The sequence below is a fragment of the Bombina bombina genome, chromosome 3, assembly GCF_027579735.1.
Source record: "Bombina bombina isolate aBomBom1 chromosome 3, aBomBom1.pri, whole genome shotgun sequence".
Taxonomy (NCBI): Eukaryota; Metazoa; Chordata; class Amphibia; order Anura; family Bombinatoridae; genus Bombina; species Bombina bombina.
The window spans coordinates 478,028,781-478,047,155 of record NC_069501.1 but is presented as its reverse complement, the minus strand read 5'-3'; the positions used below and the strand labels follow the sequence as shown (position 1 = coordinate 478,047,155).

Below are 18,375 nucleotides of genomic sequence, written 5' to 3'. Positions count from 1 at the left end.
TGGTGCAATGCTGAATATGGAGAGTGTATTGCTCTCCGCATTCAGTGAGGTCTTGCAGACCTGATCCGCACTGTCGGATCAGGTCCGCAAGACCTTTGATACATAGGCCCCCAAGCCTGAAGAGCTCTGAAAATAGCACAGAGTTTTAAAATATTGATTGGTAACCTCGTCTCCTGAGTTTCCCAAACCCCTTGTGCTGTCAGAGACCCTCAGACAGCTCCCCAACCTGTAAAACTTGCATCTGTTGTGATCACAGTCCAGGAAGGATGAACAAAAGATGCCCCTTGAACAATAAGATGATGGTTTAACCACCAAGACATAGATTGTTGAATGTTGGGACTTAAGTATATCAACTGTGATATCTGAGTATAATCCCTGCACCATTGGTGCAACATCAAAGTTGAAGAGGTCTCATATCAAAACGAGCAAAGGGGATCGCGTTCGATGCTGCAATCGTGAGATCTAAAACTTCCATGCACATAGCCAATGAAGGGGATTATAGTGACTGGAGGTTTAGACAAGCTAACACTAACTTCATTTGTCTCTTGTCTGTCAAAGAAAGAGTCATGGACACTAAATATATCTGGAAACCTAAAAAGGTGACCTTTGTCTGAGGAATCAAGAAACTCTTTTGTAAATTGATCCTCCAACCATGTCTTTGAAGAAACGGCCCAAGTTGTTTCGTGTGAGATTCTGCTAAATGAAAAGATTGAGCTAGTACGAAGATATCGTCCAAATAAGGAAACGCCGCAATACCCTTCTCTCTGATTACAGATAGAAGGGCGCCGAGAACCTTTGAAAAGATTCTTGGAGCTGTCGCTAAGCCAAAACGGAAGAGCGACAAATTGGTAATGCTTGTCTAGAAAAGAGAATCTCAGAAAACGGTGGTCTGGGTGAATCGGAATATGAAGATAAGCGTCCTGTAAGTCTATTGTGGACATGAAATGACCTTGCTGAACAAAAGCCAGAATAGTCCTTATAGTCACCATCTTGAAAGTTGGGACTCTTACGAAATGATTTAACGTTTTCAGATCTAGAATTGGTCTGAATGAATCTTCCTTTTTTGGGACAATGAACAGATTTGGATAAAAACCCAAACCCTGTTCCTGTAGAGGAACAGGAACAATCACACCTGAAAGCTATAGATCTGAAACACACTTCACAAACGCCTGAGCCTTCACAGGGTTGGTTGGAACATAGGAAAGAAAGAAAAAAGAATCTTCCCATGGGAGGTCTTATTCTGAAACCTATTCGATACCCCTGAGAAACAATATCCTGAATCCACTGATTTTGGACAGAATCTGCCCAAATATCTTGAAACAATTTCAATCCCCCCCCACCAGTTGAACTGGTTTGAGGGCCGCACCTTCATGCAGTCTTAGGAGCTGTATTTGGTTTCTTATAAGGTTTGGATTTATTCCAATTTGTGAATGGTCTCCAATTGGAACCAGAGGCCTTAGGGAAGGAGTGGTCTTTTGTTCTTTAGTCTGACGAAACGAACGAAAATGATTGGGAGCTTTAAATTTACCCTTAGATTTCTTATCTTGAGGCAGAAAAACTCCCTTACCCCCAGTTATAGTGGAGATAATAGAATCCAATTGAGAACCAAATAAATTATTACCTTGAAAAGATTCTCAGCTAGATTACGAGTTTTGCGTTACGAGTAAAACGCTTTTTTTTCCCTACCGCTGGTATTACAGGTGTTGTAGGTATAGCTGTACCGCACACCTTTTTGGCCGCCACGCTACATAACTACCGCACCTTTTAAAAAGTCCTTTTTCAATAGGACTTCCATAGCGCCGGTATTACGAGTTTGCCTGTCCAGCCAAAAAGTGAGTGGTACACTTTATAACTACAAGATCTGTACCGCCACCTGAAAGTCAGTAGTTATGGGTTTTACGTTACAGAGCTGTACCATAAAACTCATAACTAAAGTGTTACAAAGTACACTAACACCCATAAACTACCTATTAACCCCTAAACCGAGGCCCTCCCGCATCGCAAACACTAAAATAAAATTATTAACCCCTAATCTGCCGCTCCGGACATCGCTGCCACTATAATAAACATATTAACCCCTAATACTGCCACACTCCATCGCAAACACTAGTTAAATATTATTAACCCCTAATCTGCCCCCAATGTCTTCACCACCTACATACACTTATTAACCCCTAATCTGCTGTCCCTAACATCGCCACAACCTACATTACTATTATTAACCCCTAATCTGTTGCCCCCAAACTCGCCGCCACCTAATTACACTTATTAACCCCTAATCTGCTGCCCCCAATGTCGCCGCCACTATACTAAAGTTATTAACCCCTAAACCTAACCCTAAGTCTAACCCTAACGTAACTCTAACCCTAACACCCACTAACTTTAACCTAATTAAAATAATTCCAAATAAAAATTACAACTAATACCTAAATTATTCCTATTTAAAACTAAATAAATACTTACCTGTAAAATAAAATCTAAGCTAGATACAATATAATGAATAGTTATATTGTATCTAGCTTCTGTTTTATTTTTATTTCACAGGTAAGTTTGTATTTATTTTAACTAGGTAGACTAGTAAAAACAAATACAAATTTACCTGTGAAATAAAACCTAACCTATCTTACCTTTAAACCTTCTAACACTAAAATTAAATAAATTACATTAATGAAATACAATTAACTAAATTACAAAAAAACAAAAAACACTAAGTTACACAAAATAAAAAAGAAATTATCAAATATTTAAACTTATTACACCTAATCTAATAGCCCTATCAAAATAAAAAGCCCCTCCAAAATAATAAAAGCCCTAGCCTAAACTAAACTGCCAATAGCCCTTAAAAGGGCCTTTTGCGGGGCATTGCCCCAAAGATAACAGCCAGTCGGAATTCAAGGGACACCATCTTGGATGACGTCCCTTAAAGGGACCCTTCAGTGTACGGCTGGGACCATATGAAGAGGATGCTGCGCGACGGATGTCTTGAAGATGGAGCCACTCCGCGTCGGAAGGATGAAGATAGAAGATCCCGTCTGGATGAAGACTTCTGCCCGCCGGGATGATGACTTCTTGCCGCTTGGATGAAGACTTCTCCCAGTTTCGTTGAGGACTTCTTGCCGCTTGGATGAAGACTTCGCCGGCTGGATGAGGATGGATGTCCGGTCTTCAAAAACTGTAAGTGGATCTTCGGGGGTTAGTGTTAGGTTTTTTTAAGGGTTTATTGGGTGGGTTTTATTTTTAGCTTAGGGTTTTGGGCAATGTAAAAGAGCTAAATGCCCTTTTAAGGGCAATGCCCACTCAAATGCCCTTTTCAGGGCAATGGGGAGCTTAGGTTTATTTAGATAGGATTTTATTTGGGGTGTGGGTGGTGGGATTTACTGTTGGAGGGTTGTTTGTATTTTTTTTTTACAGGTAAAAGAGCTGATTTCTTTGGAGTAATGCCCCACAAAAGGCCCTTTTAAGGGCTATAGGCAGTTTAGTATAGGCTAGGGTTTTTTTTTTATTTTGGGGGGCTTTTTTATTTTGATAGGGCTATTAGATTAGGAGTAATTCGTTTTTATTTTTGATAATTTCTTTTTTCATTTTGTGTAATTTAGTGTTTATTATTTATTGTAATTTAGATAAATGTATATTTTTAATTTATTTAATTTTATTGTAATGTTAGGTGTTCGTGTAACTCAGGTTAGGTTATATTTTACAGGTAAATTTGTATTTATTTCAACTAGGTAGCTAGTAAATCGTTAATAACTATTTACTAACTAGTCTACTTAGTTAAAATAAATACAAACTTAGCTGTGAAATAAAAATTAAACCGAAGATAGCTACAATGTAACTATTAGTTATATTGTAGCTAGCTTAGGGTTTATTTTACAGGTATTTAGTTTTAATTAGGAATTATTAAGTTATTAATAGTAGGTTTTATTTGGAATTATTTTAATTATGTTAAAGTTAGGGGTGTTAGGGTTATGTTAGGGTTAGTTTTAGGGGTTAATATATTTATTTAGTGTTAGTGATGTGGGAGGCCAGAGGTTTAAGGGGTTAATAACTTTAGTATAGTGGTGGCGACATTGGGGGCGGCAGATTAGGGGTTAATACATTTATGTAGGTGGAGCGGCAGATTAGGGGTTAATAAATGTATGTAAGTGGCGGCGACATTGGGGCGGCAGATTAGGGGTTAATACATTTATGTAGGTGGTGGCTACATTGGGGTGGCAGAGTAGGGGTTAATAAATTTAGTAGGTGGTGGCGACATTGGGGGCAGCAGATTAGGGGTTAATAAGTGAAATGTAGGTGGCGGCGATGTCAGGGGCAGCAGATTAGGGGTGTTTAGACTCTGGGTTTATGTTAGGGTGTTAGGTTTAAACATACATTTTACGCTCCGCGATTGCAGATATTAGGCATTTTTTTAGCCGGCTATGGGGAAATTTTGCACAAGCACGTCACAGCAGCTCAAAGCAGCGCTTGTACTTGTGTGCGGTATGGAGCTCAACGTAGCCATATCGCCCGCAAATGCTGGATTTTTGCAAAACTGTAATAGCAGCGCTATTAAAGGTGAGCGGTGATAATAACTTGCAAGGTATTAGCGAGCCACTCATAATGCAAAACTCGTAATCTGGCTGAAAGATAGTAATCTAGATTTAGACACCATATCAGCATTCCATGATTTAAGCCATAAAGCTTTTCTAGATAGAATAGCTAAATACATAGATTTAATATCAATCTTAATTATATCAAATATAGCATCACAAATGAAATGATTAGCATGTTGAAGTAAAAGAACAATGCTAGACAAATCAGGATCTGATAACTGCTGTGCTAAACTGTCCAACCAAAAAGTTGAAGCAGCAGCAACATCAGCTACAGAAATAGCAGGTCTTAGAATATAGCCAGTATGTAAATATGCCTTCCTAAGATAAGATTCAATCTTCCTATCTAAGGGATCCTTAAAAGAAGTACTATCTTCCATAGGAATAGTATTACGTTTAGCAAGAGTAGAAATAGCGCCATCAACCTTCGGGACTTTTTCCCAAAGCTCCAAATTGGACACAGGTAAAGGATACAACTTTTTAAACCTAGAAGAAGGATTAAAAGAAGTACCAGGCTTAGACCATTCCTTAGTAATCATATTAGAGATAGCATCTGGAATAGGAAAAACTTCAGTAGTAACCTCAGAAGTCTTAAAAACAGAATTCAAACGTTTGCTATTCTTGTTATCAAGAGGACTAGATTCCTTGATACCCAAAGTAAACAATACTTCCTTTAACAAAGAACAGATATATTCCATCTTAAAAAGAAAGGATGATTTTTCAATTTCAGAGTCTGAATTAGGATCCTCTGAGCCAGAGAAATCCTCATCAGCAGAAAATACTTCAGTAAGCTGTTTGTCAATACAAACTTCATCAGAATTATGAGAAGTAAGGAGAGACCTTTTAACTTTATTTGAAGGTGGAATAGCAGTCATAGCGTTCTCTATGTCTGCAGCAATATAATCTTTTATATCTACAGGAATATCATGTACATTTGACTGTGAAGGTTTAACAGTTGATGTATTTGTACTTAAAGAAACATTATCAGCATGAAACAATTTCTCATTACAAGTGCCACATACAGTGGGGCAAATAAGTATTTAGTCAGCCACCAATTGTGCAAGTTCTCCCACTTAAGAAGATGAGAGAGGCCTGTAATTTTCATCATAGGTATACCTCAACTATGAGAGACAAAATGTGGAAACAAATCCAGACAATTACATTGTCTGATTTGAAAATAATTTATTTGCATATTATGGTGGAAAATAAGTATTTGGTCACCTACAAACAAGCAAGATTTCTGGCTCTCACAGACCTGTATCTTCTTCTTTAAGAGGCTCCTCTGTCCTCCACTCATTACCTGTATTAATGGCACCTATTTAAACTTGTTATCAGTATAAAAGACACCTGTCCACAACCTCAAACAGTCACACTCCAAACTCCACTATGGTGAAGACCAAAGAGCTGTCGAAGGACACCAGAAACAAAATTGTAGACCTGCACCAGGCTGCAAAGATTGAATCTGCAATAGGCAAGCAGCTTGGTGTGAAGAAATCAACTGTGGGAGCAATAATTAGAAAATGGAAGACATACAAGACCACTGATAATCCCCCTCGATCTGGGGCTCCACGCAAGATCTCACCCCATGGGGTCAAAATGATCACAAGAACGGTGAGCGAACATCACAGAACCACACTGGGGGACCTAGTGAATAACCTGCAGAGAGCTGGGACCAATGTAACAAAGGCTACCATCAGTAACACACTACGCCGACAGGGACTCAGATCCTGCAGTGCCAGATGTGTCCCCCTGCTTAAGCCAGTACATGTCCGGGCCCGTCTGAAGTATGCTAGAGAGCATTTGGATGATCAAGAAGTGGATTGGGAGAATGTCATATGGTCAGATGAAACCAAAGTAGAACTGTTTGGTAGAAACACAACTCGTTGTGTTTGGAGGAGAGAGAATGCTGAGTTGCAACCAAAGAACACCATACCTACTGTGAAGCATGGGGGTGGCAACATCATGCTTTGGGGCTTTTTCTCTGCAAAGGGAACAGGACGACTGATCCATGTAAATGAAAGAATGAATGGGGCAATGTATCGTGAGATTTTGAGTGCAAACCTCCTTCCATCAGCAAGGGCATTGAAGATGAAACGTGGCTGGGTCTTTCAGCATGACAATGATCCCAAACACACCACCCGGTCAATGAAGGAGTGGCTTCGTTAGAAGCATTTCAAGGTCCTGGAGTGGCCTAGCCAGTCTTCAGATCTCAACCCCATAGAAAACCTTTGGATGGAGTTGAAAGTCTGTGTTGCCCAGCGACAGCCCCAAAACATCACTGCTCTAGAGGAGATCTGCATGCAGGAATGGGCCAACATACCAGCAACAGTGTGTGACAACCTTGGAAGACTTACAGAAAACATTTGACCTCTGTCATTGCCAACAAAGGATATATAACAAAGTATTGAGATGAACTTTTGATATTGACCAAATACTTATTTTCCATTATAATTTGCAAATAAATTCTTTCCAAATCAGACAATGTGATTGTCTGGATTTGTTTCCACATTTTGTCTCTCATAGTTGAGGTATACCTATGATGAAAATTACAGGCCTCTCTCATCTTCTTAAGTGGGAGAACTTGCACAATTGATGGCTGACTAAATACTTTTTTGCCCCACTGTACTTGAGCTGAAAAAGGAAGATCAGATAATTTACATACACACTTAGCTTTGGTAGATTTGTTTCCAGGCAACTCAGTTTGAGACATCTTGAAAAATGTAACAAAAATGAAAAAATAACAAAAAAAGAAAAAAATGTAAACAAAATATCAAATTTCCACAAAATAGCAGTTTCAGGAATGTGAAAAAATGCTTATATGATAAACAAATCAAATATCATAGCCCTCTGTAACAAATGAAAGCAGAGAGCAAAAGAGGGAGAGACTTAATATAACAAAATTTAACAGGAAATGACACGATTCGCGTCGTAACCGTCGCGACTTCGTGGCAAAAAAATTTGCGGCAACAGACGCAAGAAATGACGTGACTCGCATCACAACAAACGCAATGTTAGCGCCAAAAAATTTTTGCGGCAACAAAGACGCAAGAATTTACGTGACTCGCGTCACAACAAACGCAACCTTCGCGCCAAAACACAATAAATAGACACAATAAATAGAAGCATTTTGCACCATCGCAAACCTAATTTGCCCGCAAAAATTTAAAAAAAAAAACAAGACCGAAGTTACAACTAGCTGAAACCTCAGGTAAGAAAAAAATTAACTACATTTCTCCCAAACATAATTTTCCATGCTGATTGCATGCATAATTTTCCATGCAGACTGCAAAGGGAAATAAACATAGACCGTACTTATGGCAAATATATACAGTATATATTTAAAACTTTAAAAATATAAAGTGCCAGACATAGCTGAGAGTGCCTTAAAAAAAGATATATACTTAACTGAAGACAACCATCTACATATAGCAGACAGCCAAACCAGTACTGAAACATATCAGCAGAGGTAATGGTAGAGAAGTATAATGTCGAACTGTAAAGGGAGGTGGCAGATGAATCCCCACGACCAAATTTACAGATAGCCTTAGAATAGATTTCCCATAGGTGAAAACATGGCATAATTAGGCAAATACTCCCTTCACATCCCACAGACAAACACTGTACTTTGAGAGGAACTGGGCTTCAAACTACTTAGAAGCGCCTTTCACAGAAGAAACCAAGCACTGCTTGCTTCACCATCCTCCAACGAAGGCAAAGTTTGTAAAAACTGAAGTATGAGTGAGGTGCGAGGTGTATTTATAGGCATTTTGAGGTTTGGGAAACTTTGCCTCTCCTGGTAGGAATGTATATCCCATACGTCATTAGCTCATGGACTCTTGCCACTTACATGAAAGAAAGGTATGTAAAGTGGCCAATTGCAAGTTGTTGTTCTCTTTGACTCTCCTATCTATCTATCTATCTATTGGGTACTTGTAAAGCGCAAACTAATCACCCGTGAGGGTCTCAAGGCACTATGGGGGGGAGGGGGGGCTAAGGGAAGACGATTCAGTCGAAGAGCCAGGTCTTTAGGTCCTTCCTGAAGTTTGTAAGGGAGGTGGATTGTCTGAGGTGCAGCAGGAGGGAGTTCCATGACCTTGCTGCCATACAGGAGAAGGATTTTCCTCCAGCTGTTTTTTTTCTTGATGCGGGGGATGACTGTGATTGCTTGGTCTGCAGAGCGGAGTTGTCTGGAGGGGGTGTAGAAATTGACACGGTGGTTGATGTATTCAGGACCGATGTTGCGGAGGGCCTTGAATGCATGGGTTAGGAGCTTGAAGGTGATTCTCTTGTTGACGGGGAGCCAGTGTAGGTTCCTTAGGTGTTCGTGATGTGGTTTTGGCGAGGGATGTCGAGGATGAGTCTGGCTGAGGTGTTCTGGATGCGTTGGAGTCATTTCTGGAGCTTGATGGTGGACCCGGCGTAGAGTGCATTGCCGTAGTCCAGTCGACTACTGACGAGGGCGTGGGTGACAGATTTTCTAGTTTCAGTGGGGATCCACTTGAAGATTTTTCGCAGTAGGTGGAGTATGTGAAAACAAGTTGAAGAGACGGCGTTGACTTGGCGTTCCATGGAAAGTGATGAGTCGAGGATGATGCCTAGATTTCGTGCGTGGTGTGTTGGAGTTGGAGGGTGTCCGAGGGCTGTGGGCCACCAGGAGTCATCCCATGCAGATTTGGTGGGTCCGAGGAGGAGGATTTCGGTCTTATCAGTGTTGAGTTTGAGACGGTTATTGTTCATCCAGGTGGCGATTGCTGTAAGTCCTTCGTGGACATTTTTCTTGGCGATGGCGGGGTCTCGGGTGAGTGAGATGATTAACTGGGTATCGTCGGCGTAGGAGAAGATGTTGAGGTTGTGTTGTCAGACGATGGCGGCGGGCGAGGGGGGCCATGTAGATGTTGAAGAGAGTGGGGCTAAGAGAAGAGCCTTGGGGTACGCCGCAGCTGATTGCTGTGGGATTGGAGGAGAAGGGTGGGAGTCTGACTTTCTGGGTTCTGCCGCTGAGGAAGGAGGTGATCCATTCCAGGGCCTTATTGCGGATGCCAGCATCGTGTAGGCGCGTCAGGAGGGTGCTGTGGGCTACAGTCTCGAATGCGGCTGAGAGGTCTAGAAGAATGAGCGCAGCAGTCTCTCCTTGGTCGAGCAGGGTGCGGATGTCATCTGTAGCAGCGAGGAGGGTGGTCTCGGTGCTGTGATTGCTCCTGAAACCGGATTGGGAGGGGTCCAAGATGTGGTTGGTCTCAATGTGGTCAACAAGTTGTGCGTTGATGGCCTTCTCGATTACTTTGGCTGGAAAGGGGAGAAGAGAGATGGGGCGGTAGTTTTTAGGATCTATGGGGTCAGCTGTGGGTTTCTTCAGCAGGGGTTTCAGCTCTGCATGCTTCCAGTCTTCTGGGAAGGTGCCAGTTTTGATGGAGCAGTTTATGGTGAGGCAGAGTTTGTGGGCGATGGTAAAACCCGCTTTGTTGAATATGTGGTGCGGGCATGGGTCTGAGGATGCTCCGCAGTGGATAGATTTCATGAAGAGTAGCAACATGGGGGCCTCAAAACAACTCTCAAATGACCTGAAAACAAAGATTGTTCAACATTATGGTTTAGAGGAAGGCTACAAAAAGCTATCACAGAAATTTAAGCTGTCTGTGTCCACTGTGAGGAACATAGTGAGGAAATTGAAGACCACAGGCACAGTTCTTGTTAAGGCCAGAAGTGTCAGGCCAAGTAAAATATCGGAGAGGCAAAGGATGGTTTTAACGGTCAAAAACAGCCCACAGACCACCTCCAAAGACCTACAACATCATCTTGCTGCAGATGGTGTCACTGTGCATCGTTCAACAATTCAGCGCATTTTGCATAAGGAGAAGCTGTATGGGAGAGTGATGCGGAAGAAGCCTTTTCTGCACACACGCCAAAAACAAAGTCGCTTGAGGTATGCAAACGCACATTTGGACAAGCTAGCTTCATTTTGGAAGAAGGTGCTGTGGACTGATGAAACAAAGATTGAGTTATTTGGTCATAATAAGGGGCGTTATGCATGGCGGCCAAAGAACACAGTGTTCCAAGACAAATCATGCTGTGGGGCTGTGTGACCAGGGCCGGTACTGGGAATATTGTTAAAGTTGAGGGTCGCATGGATTCCACTCAATATCAGCAGATACTTGAGAATAATGTTGAGGAATCGGTTACAAGTTTACACCGGGGCTGGATATTTCAACAAGACAACGACCCAAAACACTGCCCAAAATCTACTCTGGCATTTATGCAGAGGAACAAGTACAGTGTTCTGGAATGGCCATCCCAGTCCCCAGACCTGAATATCATTGAAAATCTGTGCGGTGATTTGAAGCTGGCTGTCCATGCTTGGCAACCATCAAACCTAATTGAACTGGAGATGTTTTGCAAGGAGGAATAGTTCAACATACCTTAATCCAGAATCCAGACACTCATTACAGGCTATAGGAAGTGTCTAGAGGCTGTTATTTATGTTAAAGGAGGCTCTACTAAATGTTGATGCAATATTTCTGTTGGAGTGCCTACATTTATGCACCTGTCTAATTTTGTTTTGATGCATATTGCACATTTTCTGTTAATCCAATAAACCTCATTTCACTACTGAAATATTACTGTGTCCTTCAGTTATTTAATAGATCAAAATGAAATTGCTGATCCAAACACTCAATTATATATAAATGAAAATCATGGAAATTGTCAGGGGTGCTTAATCTTTTGCATACGATTGTGTGTGTGTGTGTATGTATGTATGTGTGAGTATGTATGTGTGTATGTGTGTATGTGTGTATGTATGTATATATATATATATATATATATATATATATATATATATATATATATATATATATATATATATAAAACATGGAAGGGAACTGCACTCCAAGACCGGATCAGGTACACATCCTGTGACTCAGTAACATCCAGCCCTGGGTGCTAAATAGCACTCCAAAAAAGCTGTGATGTCACCAGAGCCACAGGCAGTTAACCCCAGTCCGGAATGGGTGCAAGAACCAAGGGAGATTACAAATAAAAAGTAATACAACACATAGAAACACCCAGCACTCACCAGCTAGCTCACAGCTAAGATAAAATCACAACTGGAAAGGTTAGTCACCGCATCTGGCCAATTGGGAAAGCTCAGGCACCACGTCAAGGTCCTTTCCTTAGCCTGAGTCCCTAACACAGGCACACCATTATGCGAGCTCACAAAGCTAAACAAACTGAGAACAAAGAAGGGGTGCACAAGTGGCTGTAATCACCCATAGAAAATACAAACCATGGAAGGGAACTGCACTCCAAGACCGGATCAGGTACACATCCTGTGACTCAGTAACATCCAGCCCTGGGTGCTAAATAGCACTCCAAAAAAGCTGTGATGTCACCAGAGCCACAGGCATTTAACCCCAGTCCGGAATGGGTGCAAGAACCAAGGGAGATTACAAATAAAAAGTAATACAACACATAGAAACACCCAGCACTCACCAGCTAGCTCACAGCTAAGATAAAATCACAACTGGAAAGGTTAGTCACCTCATCTGGCCAAATGGGAAAGCTCAGGCACCACGTCAAGGTCCTTTCCTTAGCCTGAGTCCCTAACACAGGCACACCATCAAGCTCACAAAGCTAAACAAACTGAGAACAAAGAAGGGGTGCACAGGTGGCTGTAATCACCCATAGAAAATACAAAACATGGAAGGGAACTGCACTCCAAGACCGGATCAGGTACACATCCTGTGACTCAGTAACATCCAGCCCTGGGTGCTAAATAGCACTCCAAAAAAGCTGTGATGTCACCAGAGCCACAGGCATTTAACCCCAGTCCGGAATGGGTGCAAGAACCAAGGGAGATTACAAATAAAAAGTAATACAACACATAGAAACACCCAGCACTCACCAGCTAGCTCACAGCTAAGATAAAATCACAACTGGAAAGGTTAGTCACCGCATCTGGCCAAATGGGAAAGCTCAGGCACCACGTCAAGGTCCTTTCCTTAGCCTGAGTCCCTAACACAGGCACACCATCATGCGAGCTCACAAAGCTAAACAAACTGAGAACAAAGAAGGGGTGCACAGGTGGCTGTAATCACCCATAGAAAATACAAAACATGGAAGGGAACTGCACTCCAAGACCGGATCAGGTACACATCCTGTGACTCAGTAACATCCAGCCCTGGGTGCTAAATAGCACTCCAAAAAAGCTGTGATGTCACCAGAGCCACAGGCAGTTAACCCCAGTCCGGAATGGGTGCAAGAACCAAGGGAGATTACAAATAAAAAGTAATATAACACATAGAAACACCCAGCACTCACCAGCTAGCTCACAGCTAAGATAAAATCACAACTGGAAAGGTTAGTCACCGCATCTGGCCAAATGGGAAAGCTCAGGCACCACGTCAAGGTCCTTTCCTTAGCCTGAGTCCCTAACACAGGCACACCATCATGCGAGCTCACAAAGCTAAACAAACTGAGAACAAAGAAGGGGTGCACAGGTGGCTGTAATCACCCATAGAAAATACAAAACAAGGAAGGGAACTGCACTCCAAGACCGGATCAGGTACACATCCTGTGACTCAATAACATCCAGCCCTGGGTGCTAAATAGCACTCCAAAAAAGCTATGATGTCACCAGAGCCACAGGCAGTTAACCCCAGTCCGGAATGGGTGCAAGAACCAAGGGAGATTACAAATAAAAAGTAATACAACAAATAGAAACACCCAGCACTCACCAGCTAGCTCACAGCTAAGATAAAATCACAACTGGAAAGGTTAGTCACCGCATCTGGCCAAATGGGAAAGCTCAGGCACCACGTCAAGGTCCTTTCCTTAGCCTGAGTCCCTAACACAGGCACACCATCATGCGAGCTCACAAAGCTAAACAAACTGAGAACAAAGAAGGGGTGCACAGGTGGCTCCCTTGGTTCTTGCACCCATTCCGAACTGGGGTTAACTGCCTGTGGCTCTGGTGACATCACAGCTTTTTTGTAGTGCTATTTAGCACCTAGGGCTGGATGTTACTGAGTCACAGGATGTGTACCTGATCCGGTCTTGGAGTGCAGTTCCCTTCCATGTTTTGTATTTTCTATGGGTGATTACAGCCACCTGTGCACCCCTTCTTTGTTCTCAGTTTGTTTAGCTTTGTGAGCTCGCATGATGGTGTGCCTGTGTTAGGGACTCAGGCTAAGGAAAGGACCTTGACGTGGTGCCTGAGCTTTCCCATTTGGCCAGATGCGGTGACTAACCTTTCCAGTTGTGATTTTATCTTAGCTGTGAGCTAGCTGGTGAGTGCTGGGTGTTTCTATGTGTTATATCTATATATATATATATATATATATATATATATATATATATATATATATGTGTGTGTGTGTTTATTCGTAAGACCGCTGCTCCTTAACTCATCCGCCACCTCTAAGTTGGCGGACAGCAATCATTCAGATCGGGATGATTGACACCCCCTGCTAGCGGGAATATGCAGGGGGCGGCATTGCTCAAGCATTTCACCAGAAATGCTTGTGCAATGTTAAATGCTGTCGGCATTTAGCGAAGTTGGCGCACATGTTCGCCACAGCGAATCATGTCCGTCCGACATTACATAAATCTACCCCATAGTCTTCACTCGCTATAACCCGGGGACTGCAAATTTTTGTTTGCGCTCAAGCGCACATTATAGCCCTTTCCAGTCAAACACATTGTCATATACTATATACTTTTTAACCTTTATATATATATTAATATTTTTTCTATCAGAAACTGTATATATGAGTGTAACACTTTATGTTGAATAGATAGTGTGGACCCTGCGCTAATAATAGACACCTCTAGCTCCCCTCGAAGAGGTCCCCTAGTGGACCTTGAGATAGCAGATAATGTAAGTAATGAGGCGAGCGCCAAAAGGCTGAGGTGATGGGAAAGTAATTTAAAAGAGACTATGCAATAAAAGTAGACAATTTAATACATATTGGTAATAAAAAGACAATGACATTCATGGTTCCATGTAAAATCAAAAATAAAAACACATGTAAAACAAATTTGTCACAGATTGTCTTAATGGGTCAGACAATACAGGGAGTGCAGAATTATTAGGCAAATGAGTATTTTGACCACATCATCCTCTTTATGCATGTTGTCTTACTCCAAGCTGTATAGGCTCGAAAGCCTACTACCAATTAAGCATATTAGGTGATGTGCATCTCTGTAATGAGAAGGGGTGTGGTCTAATGACATCAACACCCTATATCAGGTGTGCATAATTATTAGGCAACTTCCTTTCCTCTGAACAGTGTCTGGGAGGCTGTGGTTGCTGCTGCACGCAATGTTGATGGTGAACAGATCAAAACACTGACAGAATCCATGGATGGCAGGCTTTTGAGTGTCCTTGCAAAGAAAGGTGGCTATATTGGTGACTGATTTGTTTTTGTTTTGTTTTTGAATGTCAGAAATGTATATTTGTGAATGTTGAGATGTTATATTGGTTTCACTGGTAAAAATAAATAATTGAAATGGGTATATATTTGTTTTTTGTTAAGTTGCCTAATAATTATGCACAGTAATAGTCACCTGCACACACAGATATCCCCCTAAAATAGCTATAACTAAAAACAAACTAAAAACTACTTCCAAAACTATTCAGCTTTGATATTAATGAGTTTTTTGGGTTCATTGAGAACATGGTTGTTGTTCAATAATAAAATTAATCCTCAAAAATACAACTTGCCTAATAATTCTGCACTCCCTGTAACAGTTCTATGAATACCACAAGTTCTAAAGATGTTTATAATATGAAAATCCAGGTGAAAAAGATATATATGTTAAGTGCATAGTCCAGGTAAAAGTCTTATCCTAGATGTCCAAGGTAGTGCAAATGCTGGTGATGATTGTGAATAAGATGAAATAATACTACAAAAATGGAATAATAAAATTGTGAAAGATGCAAAAAAGTGAAAAATGTAAAAAATCACTGTGAAAAAAACTCAATAAATTTGTTAAGTGAAGAAAAAAATGTGTGAAAATCGTCAGTGAAGAGTGTCCGTAATCCTTTAAAATACGTAGATAGCTCAAAAAAAATAGGTAGAAATGTTCTGGAAAAAACCTGTGAGGAAAAAAACAGAAACAATGCTGCAAGACAGATATATCCTAAAAGGGAATAAAGGTAATAGGCTTACTTTGGTTATGTCGACGCGTTTCGGTCTAGAACTAGACCTTTATCAAGACTCTTTGGTTATGTCGACGCGTTTCGGTCTAGAACTAGACCTTTATCAAAACTCAAGTCTTGATAAAGGTCTAGTTCTAGACCGAAACGCGTCGACATAACCAAAGTAAGCCTATTACCTTTATTCCCTTTTGAGGATATATCTGTCTTGCAGCATTGTTTCTGTTTTTTTTCCTCTCAGGTTTTTTCCAGGACATTTCTACCTATTTTTTTGGAGCTATCTACCTATTTTAAAGATTGACACTCTTCACTGACGATTTTCACACATTTTTTTCTTCACTTAACGATTTTTTTCTTCACTTAACGAATTTGTTCAGAGTTTTTTTCACAGTGATTTTTTACATTTTTCACTTTTTTGCATTTTTCATGTTTTTATTATTCGATTTTTTAGTATTATTTCATCTTATTCACAATCATCACCAGCATTTGCACTACCTTGGACATCTAGGATAAGACTTTTACCTGGACTATACACTTATCATATATATCTTTTTCACCTGGATTTTCATATTATAAACATCTTTAGAACTTGTGGTATTCATAGAACTGTTATTGTCTGACCCATTAAGACAATCTGTGACAAATTTGTTTTATATGTGTTTTTATTTTTGATTTTACATGGATCCATGAATGTCATTGTCTTTTTATTACCAATATGTATTTAATTGTCTTCGTTATTGCATAGTCTCTTTTAAATTACTTTCATCACCTCAGCCTTTTGGCGCTCGCCTCATTACTTACATTATCTTGTAACACTTTATGTTAATGTATTTATGATGTGTTTGGTGCACATTTTTTTAACCCTTGCACTTTATGCTAGGTCTCGTGCTAACCTGATGAACACAAATTTTGTTCACACCTGTTTACTTAGAACTTGTAATAAGCGCACAAGTTAGCCACTTGAAATCTAGTCCATAGTTGTATGCTAGCAATAGTGCACAATGTGGACTTTTTTTTCCTTTTCCTTTTTTTTTTGTACTTTTATTTTCCTTAAACCCCTTGGATGCTTGTGATGACCTATGCACTTCAAAGACAACCAGGAAAAATGCTGAGTTAGAGAAGTTTAGGTTGCAAGGGAAGGGGAGCGCTTTAAAAGCCCAGTTCTCAGCCCAAGACGTTTTGCGATAGATAGATAGATAGATAGATAGATAGATAGATAGATAGTAATACTGTTAATTGCGTTTGTGTTTGAATTTGCTTTTTTTTTTTTTCCAGGAGGAGGAGGAAGAGAGTCAGAAATCAGAAGCCAAGGATTCTGGAAATCCTCCTAAGGAAGGATCAACAGACCCGTTGCAAGAGGCAGAGGGAGATGTGTGAACTTTTTTACAGAAGGTGCTTCACAGCTCCCCTCCCACCTCAGCATGCCCCTTGCACAATGATTGGCTCTGGAAAATTAATAGTTTCCTGTAAAGCATACATCAGATTATATCCTTGTCCTTTTAGGATATAGGGGTGATATATAAAAGTTAGTTAAGATGGAGGCCTTCTATTGTATAAAAAGGCATGATAATGTATTCTGAGTGTCGCCCACATATTGATTACCGTACACCTCTTATTCATGCAGTAGCAAAATCTTTTTTTTTTAGATATATATATATATATTATTTTTATTCACTTAGCAGTATCGGGCAAATCATAATTTGCAATCCTTTGCATTTCTTTTTCTTGTTTTTCTTGCCTTTGGGATTTTCTGTACAAACCTTGAGCAAGTGTCTGTGTGTGTATACACACCTCTGCCATCTTTGATTCCCTGCTGCTGCTATATATATATATATATATATATATATATATATATATATATATATATATAAACTGTGTATCTTCAATGCAATTCTTGGCACTAGTGAGTGAACATAAGTATTGGATAGTACAAACTGTAAAATAATTGGTAAAGTTCTTATGAATGCTATCTTTAGTGATTTTAGAAACAACTGGTTAGAAACTATAAACTCGGTAGCCATACATTTGCAAGGTGGTCTATTTAATATGTCCTGTTCTCTACTAAGGGAAAGGGTAAATGGTGAGGGGATATAAAACTGAATAGAAACTGATGAGCCCACACTATTATCGCCCCCTGTTCTAGATATTAAGTTTTGTGGCAGTTTTATCAACACACCACTTTTGAAGGACTAGAACTGGATGATACACGTGTCAGTTACTAGCTAAATAAGATAACTTCCTCCTCTCTGTTAGTGGAAAGAGGCAAGCATTCAGATGCATACAAGCAAACCATAGTTATTTTCCTACACAGTCATTTAAAAAAAAACATAACAATGAAATAATATTATAATACCCTTTTTTAGATGTTAGAATGGGACAAGGAGGTAGTAAATGCCAATACCTTAGATACATTTAAAAATGGTTTAGATACATTTCTGGCTAAAAACAGAATTCAGGGATATGATTGCTTGTGTTAAATGAGTCACCTTTTTAATGGATTCATTTTACGATCAACTGGAGCTTTTATTGTAGATAGATTAAGATTTGTATAGGTTAAACTTGAAGGACTTGTGTCTTTTTTCAACCTCATCTACTATGTCACAAAATGGCTTTTAATGTTCCTTTCATGCTAAA

The 18,375-nt window shown here is 40.3% G+C and overlaps 1 protein-coding gene across 1 annotated transcript in view; it reads left to right on the top strand.

Moving 5' to 3' along the window:
• The window catches only part of FKBP5 (FKBP prolyl isomerase 5), a 254,558-nt gene that overhangs the window by 231,769 nt on the left and 4,414 nt on the right, over nucleotides 1–18,375 (top strand). The window contains exon 11 of the mRNA XM_053706806.1: nucleotides 17,017–18,375. This exon is cut by the window's right edge and continues 4,414 nt beyond it. Within this exon, the coding sequence (XP_053562781.1) occupies nucleotides 17,017–17,118 (102 nt within the window). The 3' untranslated portion in view covers nucleotides 17,119–18,375. The remainder of the gene's footprint in view (nucleotides 1–17,016) is intronic.